The sequence below is a fragment of the Dryobates pubescens genome, chromosome 7, assembly GCF_014839835.1.
Source record: "Dryobates pubescens isolate bDryPub1 chromosome 7, bDryPub1.pri, whole genome shotgun sequence".
Classification (NCBI taxonomy): Eukaryota; Metazoa; Chordata; class Aves; order Piciformes; family Picidae; genus Dryobates; species Dryobates pubescens.
In genome coordinates this window covers 16,981,566-16,993,725 of record NC_071618.1, presented here as the reverse complement: position 1 = coordinate 16,993,725, position 12,160 = coordinate 16,981,566, and the positions used below count along the sequence as shown (strand labels likewise).

General features: G+C 37.0%; 1 protein-coding gene across 1 annotated transcript in view; it reads right to left on the bottom strand.

Annotated features, from left to right (window-relative positions):
- Positions 1 to 12,160, bottom strand: part of UGGT2 (UDP-glucose glycoprotein glucosyltransferase 2) — a 99,652-nt gene that overhangs the window by 34,759 nt on the left and 52,733 nt on the right. Inside the window, exons 22-25 of the mRNA XM_054163005.1 lie at positions 11,101 to 11,232; positions 8,905 to 9,032; positions 7,134 to 7,229; positions 5,731 to 5,833 (exon numbers count right to left, since the gene is read on the bottom strand). Of these exons, the coding sequence (XP_054018980.1) occupies positions 5,731 to 5,833; positions 7,134 to 7,229; positions 8,905 to 9,032; positions 11,101 to 11,232 (459 nt within the window). The remainder of the gene's footprint in view (positions 1 to 5,730; positions 5,834 to 7,133; positions 7,230 to 8,904; positions 9,033 to 11,100; positions 11,233 to 12,160) is intronic.

The window sequence follows — 12,160 nt, the reverse complement described above, 5'->3', positions numbered from 1 at the left end:
TGGATATTATGAGAAAAACAACCAGGATATTAAAGATAAGTCAAAATATTGATACTACTGAGGATCTAAAAATTACTGAAATGGGACAAGACAACTGTCATCCTTGAAATCTTTCTACTGTAACTGTTCTTTTTTTCCTTTCCTCAGTTCCACTCAGTAGCTAGTGCTACAACTTTATATAGTCCTAGGGACCTGATCTGCTTGTACGGTTTATCACTCTCATCCTTTGTGTCACCTGAAAAACCACTGAGCAAAAAACAAAGACTAGGGAATGGCATAGAGTGAGAACAAGTGAAGAAGCAGGAAACAAGAACCTAAACAGCACCAAAAGCATAAGAGGTGAAAGTATTACATGACATGGATTAAAGACCATAATCAAAACAGAGCTCAGCTATACAACGATCTGTCTACCATTCAGAATAAAAAAGCATTTGTAACCCAGTGCTATCTGGTCTCATCTACTAAAACATACACAGAATTTTTAACATTAAAGATGTTGCATCCAAATTATGTACTGGAGTTTATCTTCAAACAAGACAAAATAATCTCATCCCATTAGTAAGAATTATACTTCAGCAATATGCATTGGTAGTTGGTTGTGTGCAGAATGAAAAGACTGAGGTATGACCTCAGTTACAGAGTCACAGAACACGTCTGGTTGGAAAAGACCTTGAAGATCATCCAGACCAACCTTTGACCCAGCACTGAAGGGTCAACATTAAACCATGTCCACATGCTGCTTGAACAAATCCAGGGACGGTGACTACACCACTGTCCTGGGCACAATATTTGATAACCCTTTCAGTGAAGAAGTATTTCCTAGCATCCAGCCTGAACCTCCCCTGGTGCAGCTTTTAACCATCTCCTCTAGTCCTGTTGCTTGTTATACAGGAGAAAAGGCTGGCCCCCTCCTCACCCAACCTCCTTGCAGGTAGTTGTAGAGAGCAATGAGGTCTCCCCTCAGCCTCCTCTTCTCCACAATGAACAACCCTAGCTCCCTCAGATGCTCCTCATAGGCCATGTGCTCCAGGTCCTTCACGAGCCTCACTGCCCTGCCCTTCTCTGGACATGCTTCAGAATCTCAATATCTTTCCCATAGTGAGGGATCCAGAACTGAACACAGTACTCAAGGTGCGGCTTCACCAGTACTGAGTGCAGGGGGATGATCACCTCCCTGTTCATGCTGGCTACTGTGTTTCTAATACAAGCCAGGATGCCATTGGCTTTCTTGGCCTCCTGGGCACGCTGCTAGCTCATATTCAGTTGACTGTCAACCAATATCACCAGGTGCCTCTCCAAGATGCAACTTTGCAACCACACATCCCCAAGTCTGTAGCTTACCATGGCATTGTTTTCACCTGGGTGCAGGACCTGGCACTCAGCCTTGTTGAATTTCACACAATTAAGCTTGGCTCAGCCCTTCTCCTACAACCTGCCTTTCATAAACCCATGCTGACTCGACCTGATCAGCTGGTTGTCTTGTATACGCTGCATGATGGCACTCAGGATGACCTATTTCATAACTTTTCCTGGCATCGAGGTCAGATGGTCATCAACAGGCCATAAAATTTAATGCAGTATTGTAGCCAAAAGAATAACACCATCCTTAATTAACCTCTCAAAGCAACTCAAATACAAAATAGCCAATAAGACAAGAAGGCACTATGTCTGTGGTTTCCAACAATGCACCTTCCAGAATACTACACTCAGCTCTGTTGTTTAGGGCTTATGAGGACACCAAAAGGCAGGGCATTCAAGTCAAGACATGAAAAGACTGTAAAGCCTTCTTTTATAGCAAGGCATTTAAAGAGTTCAGTCAAATTACTGTAATTAAGAAAATGCAAATAAAAGTATGGAGATGTTCAGAGATTATTTCAGACTGTAACAAATGCTTGAATTACTTCAGTTTACATGGCTTGAAAATAATTTAAACCATGTGCAGTCATGTTGTAAAAAAACTACTCTAAGTTACTACAACTGATCTGAAAAGCATTAACTCAGTAAACTACCATTATTCAATCAGTCAGATGGAACTGTTTGTGAACATCACCATTAATATCACACTGAAAACAAACTCTTATAAGAGAATCTTCAATAGAACTCCCAAAATGATGAGAAGATGCTTACAGCATGGAGCTAAACAATAATCTGCAATTCCAAGTCTGAGTTTAACAGTCAGGCTAATTAGCCACTCCAAAAGCTCAGTATGATTTGTGATCTGTAGTCAACCACTTAAGATTAGATTTAAAAAACAAATGAAAAGATCTTCTTCAAGCTGACAAGAGTAAGTCCTATGAGCTCCGCTACACAGGGAATCTGACTAGATTACCAGAAGGGGAGCCTTGAGAGATCGCTGTCATTTCAGGCATGGAATATGAATTTCTCTCTGAAGACAGAAAAAACAAACAAAAAGGCAAAAGATAATTTAGAATAAAAAAAGAAAGAAAAGATTTGATTTTTCTCTCCTTTTTTTTTTTTTTTTGTCAGTTACTGGAACAAGAGAAAAAGTAAGTAATTCTCAAGCTGCGCCAGGGGAAGTTTAGGCTCAAGGTGAGGAGAAAGTTCTTCACCAAGAGTCATTTGTCATTGGAATGGGCTGCCCAGGGAGGTAGTGGAGTCACCATCCCTCGAGGTGTTCAAGAGGGGATTGGACATGGCATTTGGTCCCATAGTTCAGTCATGAGGTCTGTGGTGACAGGTTGAACTTAATGATCTTTGAGGTCTCTTCCAACCTTGGTGATTCTGTGATTCTAAGTTACATACTGCTGGAATAAAGCAGTTAGGCTAGGGGATATGTAGTTTGTTCAGTGGCACCATGTATAATATTTCATAACTTCAGGACTAGTTAGGTGTTCCATACATTCCATTGAGAACTGATGCAGTTCAGCTTTGGTCAAGTTATGGCTGGACAGACAGTGACGGTTGCCTTGTCTGGAAATACTCAATGCTGACATCTATGACCAAACTTTGTGAAAAAAAGAGAACATGCATTATATGAAAAATAGTACCTGCCTCCTGCTGAAGAGGACATAGAGCAGCTCTTATACAGTCCAGCATAGATTTTAGAAACAGATAAAAGCTTTGGTTCTGCTCTCATTCATGCTCTGATTCATACCTTGATACTGTCCTTAAATTGCCTCTTTCTCAGACTAAGCAGCAAAATTTAGATTATAATTTCCCTATATCTGTTCACACACTCTCAATTCCATTTTATATGAATAACTTTTGGGCTATATTTAAAAATTACCAAAAGATTTCTTTGAAGTGGCTATTAAGTGACACAGAACAGCAAGCTTTCAACAGGGTGAAAAAGAAATAAATCATAACAGTCCCCAGTTCAAGAGGGACAGGGATCTACTTGAGAGAGTCCAATGGAGGGCTGCAAGGATGATGAAGGGACTGGAACATCTCTGCTGTGATAAAAAGGCTGAGAGACCTGGGGCTGTTTAGTCTGGAGAGGAGAAGACAGAGGGAATCTGACCAATGTCTATAAATAGCTGAGGTCTGGGTGTCAGGAAGGAAGGCACAGCCTCTGCTCACTTGTGCCTTGTGATAGGACAAGGGGCAAGGGATGGAAACTGCAGCACAGGAAGTTCCACCTCAACATGAGAAAGAACTTCTTCACTGTGAGGGTCACAGAGCACTGGAGCAGGCTGCCCAGAGAGGCGGTGGAGTCTCCTTCTCTGGAGACTTTCCAGCCCTGTCTAGATGTGTCCTGTGCAACCTGTGCTAGGTTCCATGGTCCTGCTCTAGCATGGGGGTTCGACTTGATCTCCGGAGGTCCCTTCCAACCCCTAACATCCTGTGATAACACCGGCATATTCAATATGGACTAGGACAAGATCATGTGCTTTACTGTGGTAGTTACTGTACAAATTTTAACAGAGTCATAGAATGGCTTAGGTTGGAAGGGACCTTAAAGATCATCTATTCTAACCTCCCCACCATGGGCCTCTCAACTGGTCAAAGCCTCATACAACCTGGCCTTGAACACCTCCAGGGAGAAAGCATCAACAGCCTTCCTAGGCAACCTATTTCAGAGTCTAAAGAACTTCTTCCTAAGGTCCAGTCTAAATTTACTCTTTGTCAGCTTGCAACCATTCCCCCTAGTCCTATTGCTAGACACCCTTATGAAAAATTTCTCTCCGTCCTTCCTGTAGGATCCCTTCAGGTATTGGTTTGCACTATGAATAGTTACCATCCCAATATACTGGGCACTAAACCAATTATATTATTCAGAAGAAGATTCTTCAAATATAAATATAGCCCAGGGCTTAAAGTTTTCAGTATTTAGGTCACGTATATATAGAGCAAGAGAATCAGAAAGGCACCCATTTAGAAACTTCAAGTTTTGAGCTTGCTGGATACGAATGCGGTGGCTTTCTAGGTATTAGATACCTCTTTTTTTCCTCACCTTCAGGTCGTTTTATTTTTCATTTAAAAGTTTCATCTATGTTAAAATATTTCTGATTCATTTAGTTGCAAGAGCATTTCATTATTCTCTCCTAAGGGCTGGCTTCTTGAGTAAGACTACAGTTCCTTTGAATCAGGAAGGATCTACTGTGGCTGAACAGCTCGGTCACCATGGGAGTCGTTTGCCTAGATATGCATAAGAGCAGATACTACTTATTAAGAAGCCTGCTGCACTAGGAGGAAATAGAGCTCTCCTGGAGCTACAAGATCCTTAAAGGAACATACCATAACATGAACTTCCAGCTGAATGGCTGGAGTTTCCAGTCAATTTCAAAATGAAAATATTTTCATTTGGTAATATCAGGCTTTCATTTTAACTGAGAAGGATGAATTGAAAGGCCTGGTTCTGGAGAAAAGCTAGTATTTCAGCATTTTCATGAATTTTTAACAATGTTTCACTATTAGAGATGAAGAGAGAGTGGATCCTTCAGCATCTGATACAAAAGGCATAAAAAGGGTATGGTAATGGGAGGGGAAAAAAAGCAATGTAAGAATTTATGAAACTCTCATAATTACTGCAATAAAAAACATAAACCAGGATGCAGCAAAAATCAAATTACAGGCTTCAAAATTGTAACAGACCATAAAGAAAAGACAAAAAATTTACATTTTTATGGGAAACTATAAAGCTACCTCAGGTAGAATGATATTCTGCAGCCAGTGAAAAAAGAAAATAATTTTAGGAACTATGTTTTAGGACAGTTTCTCCTTAGATGATCAATAGGTACACACAATGGAAGACTTCTAGATATACTTGGTAGCATTAATAAGCCTAGAAATACCCTTCCAAGAGCTGAAAGGTTTATAGTCCAATCTTCTTATGATGATATTGCAGGTCAGATTTAGACCACCTCATTTAGGTACCTTGGAAAACTAAGGTGATTTGGTTTAATAGAAAGAAGCATTTGCCTCTTAAGATTTTGAGATGGGACATCCTTTCCCTCTATATTATGCAGACAGTCTCCTTTTCTTCCTTCTATTGACAATAAAGAACGTTTATGGACTCACTTTTAAGAGGACTGGTGCCTGTAGCATCTGGATTTTAATTGGAAATAAGGTACCTCGATGATGAATTAGATCATCCCTAGGTTTTAAATATTAATTTCAATAACTAAATATCTGTATTTTTAAGAACCTGCATTTTTCTTTGCCCCTGTACTACAGCGTTCATGGGAATAAGAAAAATGTTAGTAAAAATTAAACTACAAAATATGCAAATTAAAAAACAAAACACAACACAACACAACACCATCTTACAATCAATAAATGAGCCATCTTCTGTGCTTCTCTCGTCAGTGGATCCACAATAGCAACAACATCATAGAACGGTTCGTGCTGTCGGGGATTAATTTTTATCACGCTGTAAAAAAAATGAAGCAAAAAAATAATTAAACAAAAGAGACATGAAAACTGTAAACTGAATTTGTGGAAATAAACATTTTTAGGCACAGATCTGTAATATAGGAGACACTTTAGATTTTACTGCCCACGAAGATGTTTCCCTCCTTTCAAGCAGTAATCATTATTGCTCCCTGTGTTATCACTAGGAAAGCTAAACATGAACAGCAATACAAAAAATCATGTGCTATAGATACACGATATGGAATGTTTGGTTGTGGGTTGTATTTTTGTTCCCCCCACAAACAATACACCTAGAAATTTGAGTACCATTACTGAATCAAACTGCATCCAGTCTGGTAGTAGCGTAGTACTGATTGTTATCAATATAACTTTGGAAAAGGTGTTACCCGCTTTTAACAGGATACTACTGATTTTACTTCTGGTATTGTCAACAACAGGACCAGCCCATAAGCACAGCACACCAGAGCACTTGTGAAAATAAAAAGGAATAGGGATTTGGAAACAGCATTACAAAATTTTTTTGTTTGGTTATCATTCTTGTGTTATCATGTGTCATTTTAGAATTGTACCACCTATGGCTAGTATTCTGTTACAGAGCAGACAGGATTCACAGGTACACATCTTGCTTGGTATTTCAGGTCTCATTCATTAACAATAACAATAGTAGACAACACATAGGGCACAGTCACATTCTAAATCTAGGATCAGAAAGACAAGGAGCCGTAACACAAGCACACTAATACAAGCTTGACAAGTGTAAATCTGTTAGCTGATAATAGTGTGATCAGTTTTTCCTAAGGAATTAGAATCCAGTGAGCCCTATTAATTTACATTTGAATGTAATCCAGTAGTATTAGCTGTGTATTTAGCTGTGGTTAAGTATGGCACTGCTGCATATAACAGTTTGTGGCTTAGCAAAAGTTGTACTAGAGTTTTCTACATTAATGAATTAATGAGGGCTTCTTTTTAGTTCTACTCTGTGAAACTCCTCCTAACAGTTTAGTAAGTTTATCAGCTCCAAGTTTTCTAACTCTAGATTATCACTGCTATTACAACAATTTACTCTTTTCAGCAAAGGGTAAGGCTAGAAAATCATTCAGTGCTACTAATCAATTTATTAAGAAAAAAGGTTAAGACGCTTGACACTAAGGCAGATGAACAGGTTCTTCATACAACAATAGCAACTTCTTTTATAATTGGAGTGCTTAATTCAAGTTTCCAAAGACCTTATGCAGTCAACAATGCATTCTAGTTTTAGTATTTAAGTACATTAAGTGCATGACCATGACAGAACTTACCTGTGATGTTCTTTCAGTAATTCAGCATCTTGTCTCATCTCTGTTTTAGGTAAAGATGACAGTAGGGCATCTATTTTCATAATCAAATCACTGCCACTATATTAAATAAAGCACATCTGATTTATTTTTCATTAGAAAAGGAGTAAAACATTCACACTTTAATGTATGCCTGTCTGTGTAAGGGGTGTTTTAAAAGCTTGTATCCCCAATCTGTATTCTTTAAAATAATTATCACCTTAAGAGTTGAAGCTTTGAGCATGACAGTACCCAAGAACCACTACTGCCTTAGCTCTCGTGAAATGTATGCTTCTTAAAATTAACTGATGTAGATTTAGCAGAATTGCCATTCAGCTTCACAGTTTGCATGGTACAATTTGATGAAATTGATTGTTCCTTATTCCTTTATTTTGCAGGTTTTGCTCATTGTGCAAACATCAAGGAACAGACATAAATCATAGAAGAGTTAAGGTTGGAAAAGCCCTCTAAGACCATCAAGCCCAACCATCAACACACCATGGCCACTTTGCCATGTCCTGAAGTGCCATGACTTCATAGTTTATACTGAACAAGTTTAAAATGTACTTGGCCACATCTTCCAACTGTTTTGGTATTTGTTACTGGAATTTTCTTTGAAATATTAGTAGTCCTGTTTCAGTGTCACTAAGTCTTCATATTTGATTAAATATACTTTGTGTCTCACTACTTATCTCCTTGATAGTTCTACCTCTTGATGTTTGGTAGCAATTCTTCCAGTTGTGCCAGTCCTTTTGGATAAGAGAAATGATACTCAGACACTGGAAGTCAATTGATTGGTAGAAAAATAATAAAGTTTTTCTCTCTTTGTACAAATCCCCTGGAACCTTAGATGAAGAACTGGCAAGAACTCATCTTTACACTTTGATTTACAGATGTATGAAAGTTGTCCAGCAGGGTGTTGGAGTACCATATCTGACCACACCTCTACAAGCTCCTTTTCTAACAATTCCCCAAAATCATGCACTTTCTTACTTCAAGTATCAACTCTCAGATATTATGGTGGTTTTGAAATGTGCTGGGTTTTATTAAGCTTATGATTACAGTTAGCTGTATTCACCTCTTGATTGTAAGCACAGTGAAATCAGATAAAGTATTTGGAGTAATCTAGCAGGGCTGCACATGTTATGGAGGCAAGTTGGAGAGGAGGAGATTCTTTGGACATGTAGTGACTTTTTATGCCTAAGCCTCATCACTCATATGACCAACGATAACAGGGTTCATGTCTCTTGACTAGGACAGCATGACTTTCTTTCTGCTCTGTGTTGTAACAACAAGGTACCAAAGAGGCTGTCAGGAGGTTGTCAGCAGCAGGGTAAATGACACATGCAGTTGAAACCCAACATACATGTTTTATACATACAGTGGAAAACTATGTTAAAGGGCATAACAAGCCAAAAGTGATAAAAAATTTAGCAGATCTACCATTTATTCTAGGAAACAGGGCAAGGGTTGGAGTAGGTAAGTATAGTGAGTCTGACAGGGAAATACTAAAAAGGAAATGAGTTAAAACTGTCTGTGTAGAAGTGCTCAGATATTGAGTATGAGGATAGCAAGCATATAGTATGCAAATAACAAACACTTTGAGTGTAGACAATTTATAACTATATAATATGAAGAACACTGAGTTTATATTTGATTCTTTGTTCCTATTTCCCATGCAAAAGGACTATCAATTTGTCACAGGCAATGAACAAGACAGCACATCACAAAGTCTCAAAATGCAAAATAATTTTACCTTTTACTACTGTTTCCCATCTCTTTGACAATAGCTTTAATCTTCTCTGCTGAGGTACTATATGTTATTTTTTCCAACAAATTAAAGTCTTCTGCATAAAATTCACTTTCATCTAAAGGACCCAGCACCTCAGATAGAGGAAAAAATGCCACTAAGTGTAGAATGTCCCAATAACATTTCTTGTGTAAGCCAAAACAAAACTAATAATTGTAAATGAATGCACAATATTCAGTATGCCACCCCCAGGCCCTGTATAACTCAGTATTATTAACTATATAGTATGGACTGCATGGTAACTATACAGGATTGTGTTTTTACAGCTATACAATTACAGTTCATTACCAATCATGATGAACAGCTGCCATGGTAATAACCATGGTATTTTTCCTTATACATATATATGTAAAGGAGTACAGTATTTAAAAACAACAAGTCTAAGTTAATGACTGTTAGGTATATTATTTGCAACTGAAATTCAAATTACTATGTCTAGCACACTTTTTAGTTATTAAGTTGTGAACATGATCTTGACTTTTCAAGGCTTCTCAGCAGCAGAATGGATAGAAAGGAAGAAAAGAGCAAATTATAAGACATGTAAGCTAGCCAGAGACAAGAAACAGAAATACTATTTTTTTTAGATGTCTGAAGGAAAGTATGAAGTCCCTCAAACAAAAAGCTTTGAGGATATTGTTTGGATTTTCCACTCATAGTCTGACAGCAGGCTACAGGCTACACTGACCCAAATCAAATTCAAGAGCCTACAGGGCTCCCTGGAAGTAGTATGCCATGATGTAAAGTTTGGTGCTGAACGCCTCTTTCCCCAAATTCAACTGCTTCCTAGAAATGAGAGGTTATCTAACAAAACTCCACTTCTGTATTTCATATATGATCAAGACTAATTGAAAAATCAGAAATACCTAGTGTCAAAATCATAATTAGAAAAAAAATTACTCATTAAAAACAAAACAAGTGATAAAAGGGTAGAAATGGCAAGGGTAGAAAAGAGGGACAGAAATGAAGGATATCCCATGTCTTTTTTAAAAGTAATCTTTTCAAATTATAATCCTTTCAGATAGATGAATATACATTATCAAACTGATCCAAGTATTTTTGAGAAACTTATTGCCTCAAAACTTAAAATATGACAGCATTTGAGCTTTCTTAGGCATGGAAAGCAATAACCCATTTATAAAATAACATTGTATATACAGTTAAAGAGGGCAGGGGTTTCACACAGAAAAAGCCAACAATTCTTTCATGCTTTAGCAACAAAACCACTTTCTCTGGGTTCATTCATGGTATTTCAGTTGCATATCAGAAGCCAGTTAGGATGCACAAGAGTGACCAAGAACATAATTTAAAGAGAGTTCCTACTGGTGAGATGCTGACATAGTATCATATAATACAATCATAAAATAATATAATATAATTAAATAAAATAATTAAAATTAATAATAATATTATAATAAAATAACTGTGAAGTAATAAGCAGATAATAGAAAAGGGTTAACACAAAGAGTAGACTGTGTAAATTGTATTTGTAATTTTAATGACAGTCAGTACCTTCTAAGTACTAAACACTGAACCAAACACTGTATTTTAAATCAAAATGAAAGCTATTGGTTTCAGAATAGACATACAAGAAATTGAAACAACAACACAACTATACTTGAATTTGAAAATTAAGTCTATAGAACAAGTTGATATTTATATGCAATCTGGTGTTCTAGAGCTTGAAATACTAGCCTAGTGAAAGTAATTGGTTTTTTATTATGTATACAGCAGTTTATCTTATCCTAGATGTATAAAATACAGGTAACTTTAGGATCAAAAATTATTCTTAAATATAATTAGTAATAGATGTATAAAATACAGGTAACTTTAGGATCAAAAATTATTCTTAAATATAATTAGTAATATGTCAAATATTAGCCTATTTAGAGAATGTTGTCAGATTACCTTAAATAGCTGTGGGAATGACATACATACATAGTACCTTCAGCGGAACAGAGCTAATCAACAAGTTAGGAATAAAACAAAGTGAAAAACAAGATGAACATTCATACCCTTCTCTAACAAGAGGCTGAACAAGTGGGAAATCAATAACATGCCCTGTTTTTTAGCTTGAAACTGAAGTTCCAGAAAGTAAAAAATAACCAATAAAAAGACGTGGAGATAACTTAATTTCTTACTTACCCTGCCATTGCTCATAACAGCCATTTGCCCAGGAAGCAGCTTAAGAACCTCCTGGCAGAACATCTGGTGAGTTTTAATTAAATCCAATCCTAGAGTATTGTACTTTTTCTCAAAAGTATTATCATCCATTCCCTAAAGCAAAGGTAAAGCATGAGATGGTGGTATTAGGAAAATAAATCATGTAATAGCGGAGGTAATCAAACATTTTCTTCAAGTTACGAGGTAACCAGAAATCAAAATAAAACAACCTCAGCTTCGGTGTCAGTACATGACTGTTGGTGTGGAGCCATGGTCACCCAATTAGCTAGTGTGCAATTTTCACCCTTGGGCAACTGGGAATACCTGTAAGAGCAAAGCTGAGCCGAGGATTAGGCACCTTCCTAAAATCCAGCACACAGCTTCATGAAAATAACCTCCTCTGTTAACAACTGAGCTGTATTCTCACTTTCAGGAAAAAGATACAAAAAAAATCCCTAATACTCTAAAAACCTAACATTTGTTTTTAATGTTGTCGTTGAATACAGCTTAAACATGGTTTGGAGAAGCCAATCTAATCCAGTAAGACATACAGTGCTCAAATCAGAAAAAAAAAAAAATGCTGGAGATTTTGCTATTCTTACAACAGGACTGTGTCTAATCTGTCAAAATTATCCTGCTATATTATACTCTATTGTTAAGTATTTCTTCATTAGAAATGTAAGGATCAAGCAAATTTATTTTGTTATACTAATTGTATCTAAAAGAATCTATTAGTAACGTGCATACACTTCTTAAATAGCTACCTTTATGTCTTCCAAAATTTGTTAGACAATGCAGTAAGAGCATGACCCAAATAATTTTCCACTGTGGGGCCAGAGTATTCAAAATATTCCTGTTTTAAAATACTACCATTTACAGCTCTTCCTGAAAGAAAAATTGTAGTTTACAGCTGTTGTTAAATATCTCAGCTCCATGCTGCCTGTGAACTTTGAAATTAGAAACATTTGTATTTTAAACCAATGAATTTTCATAGAAATGCATCAGAAAATGTTGGCCAGAACTATAAAATCCTCGCTAACTC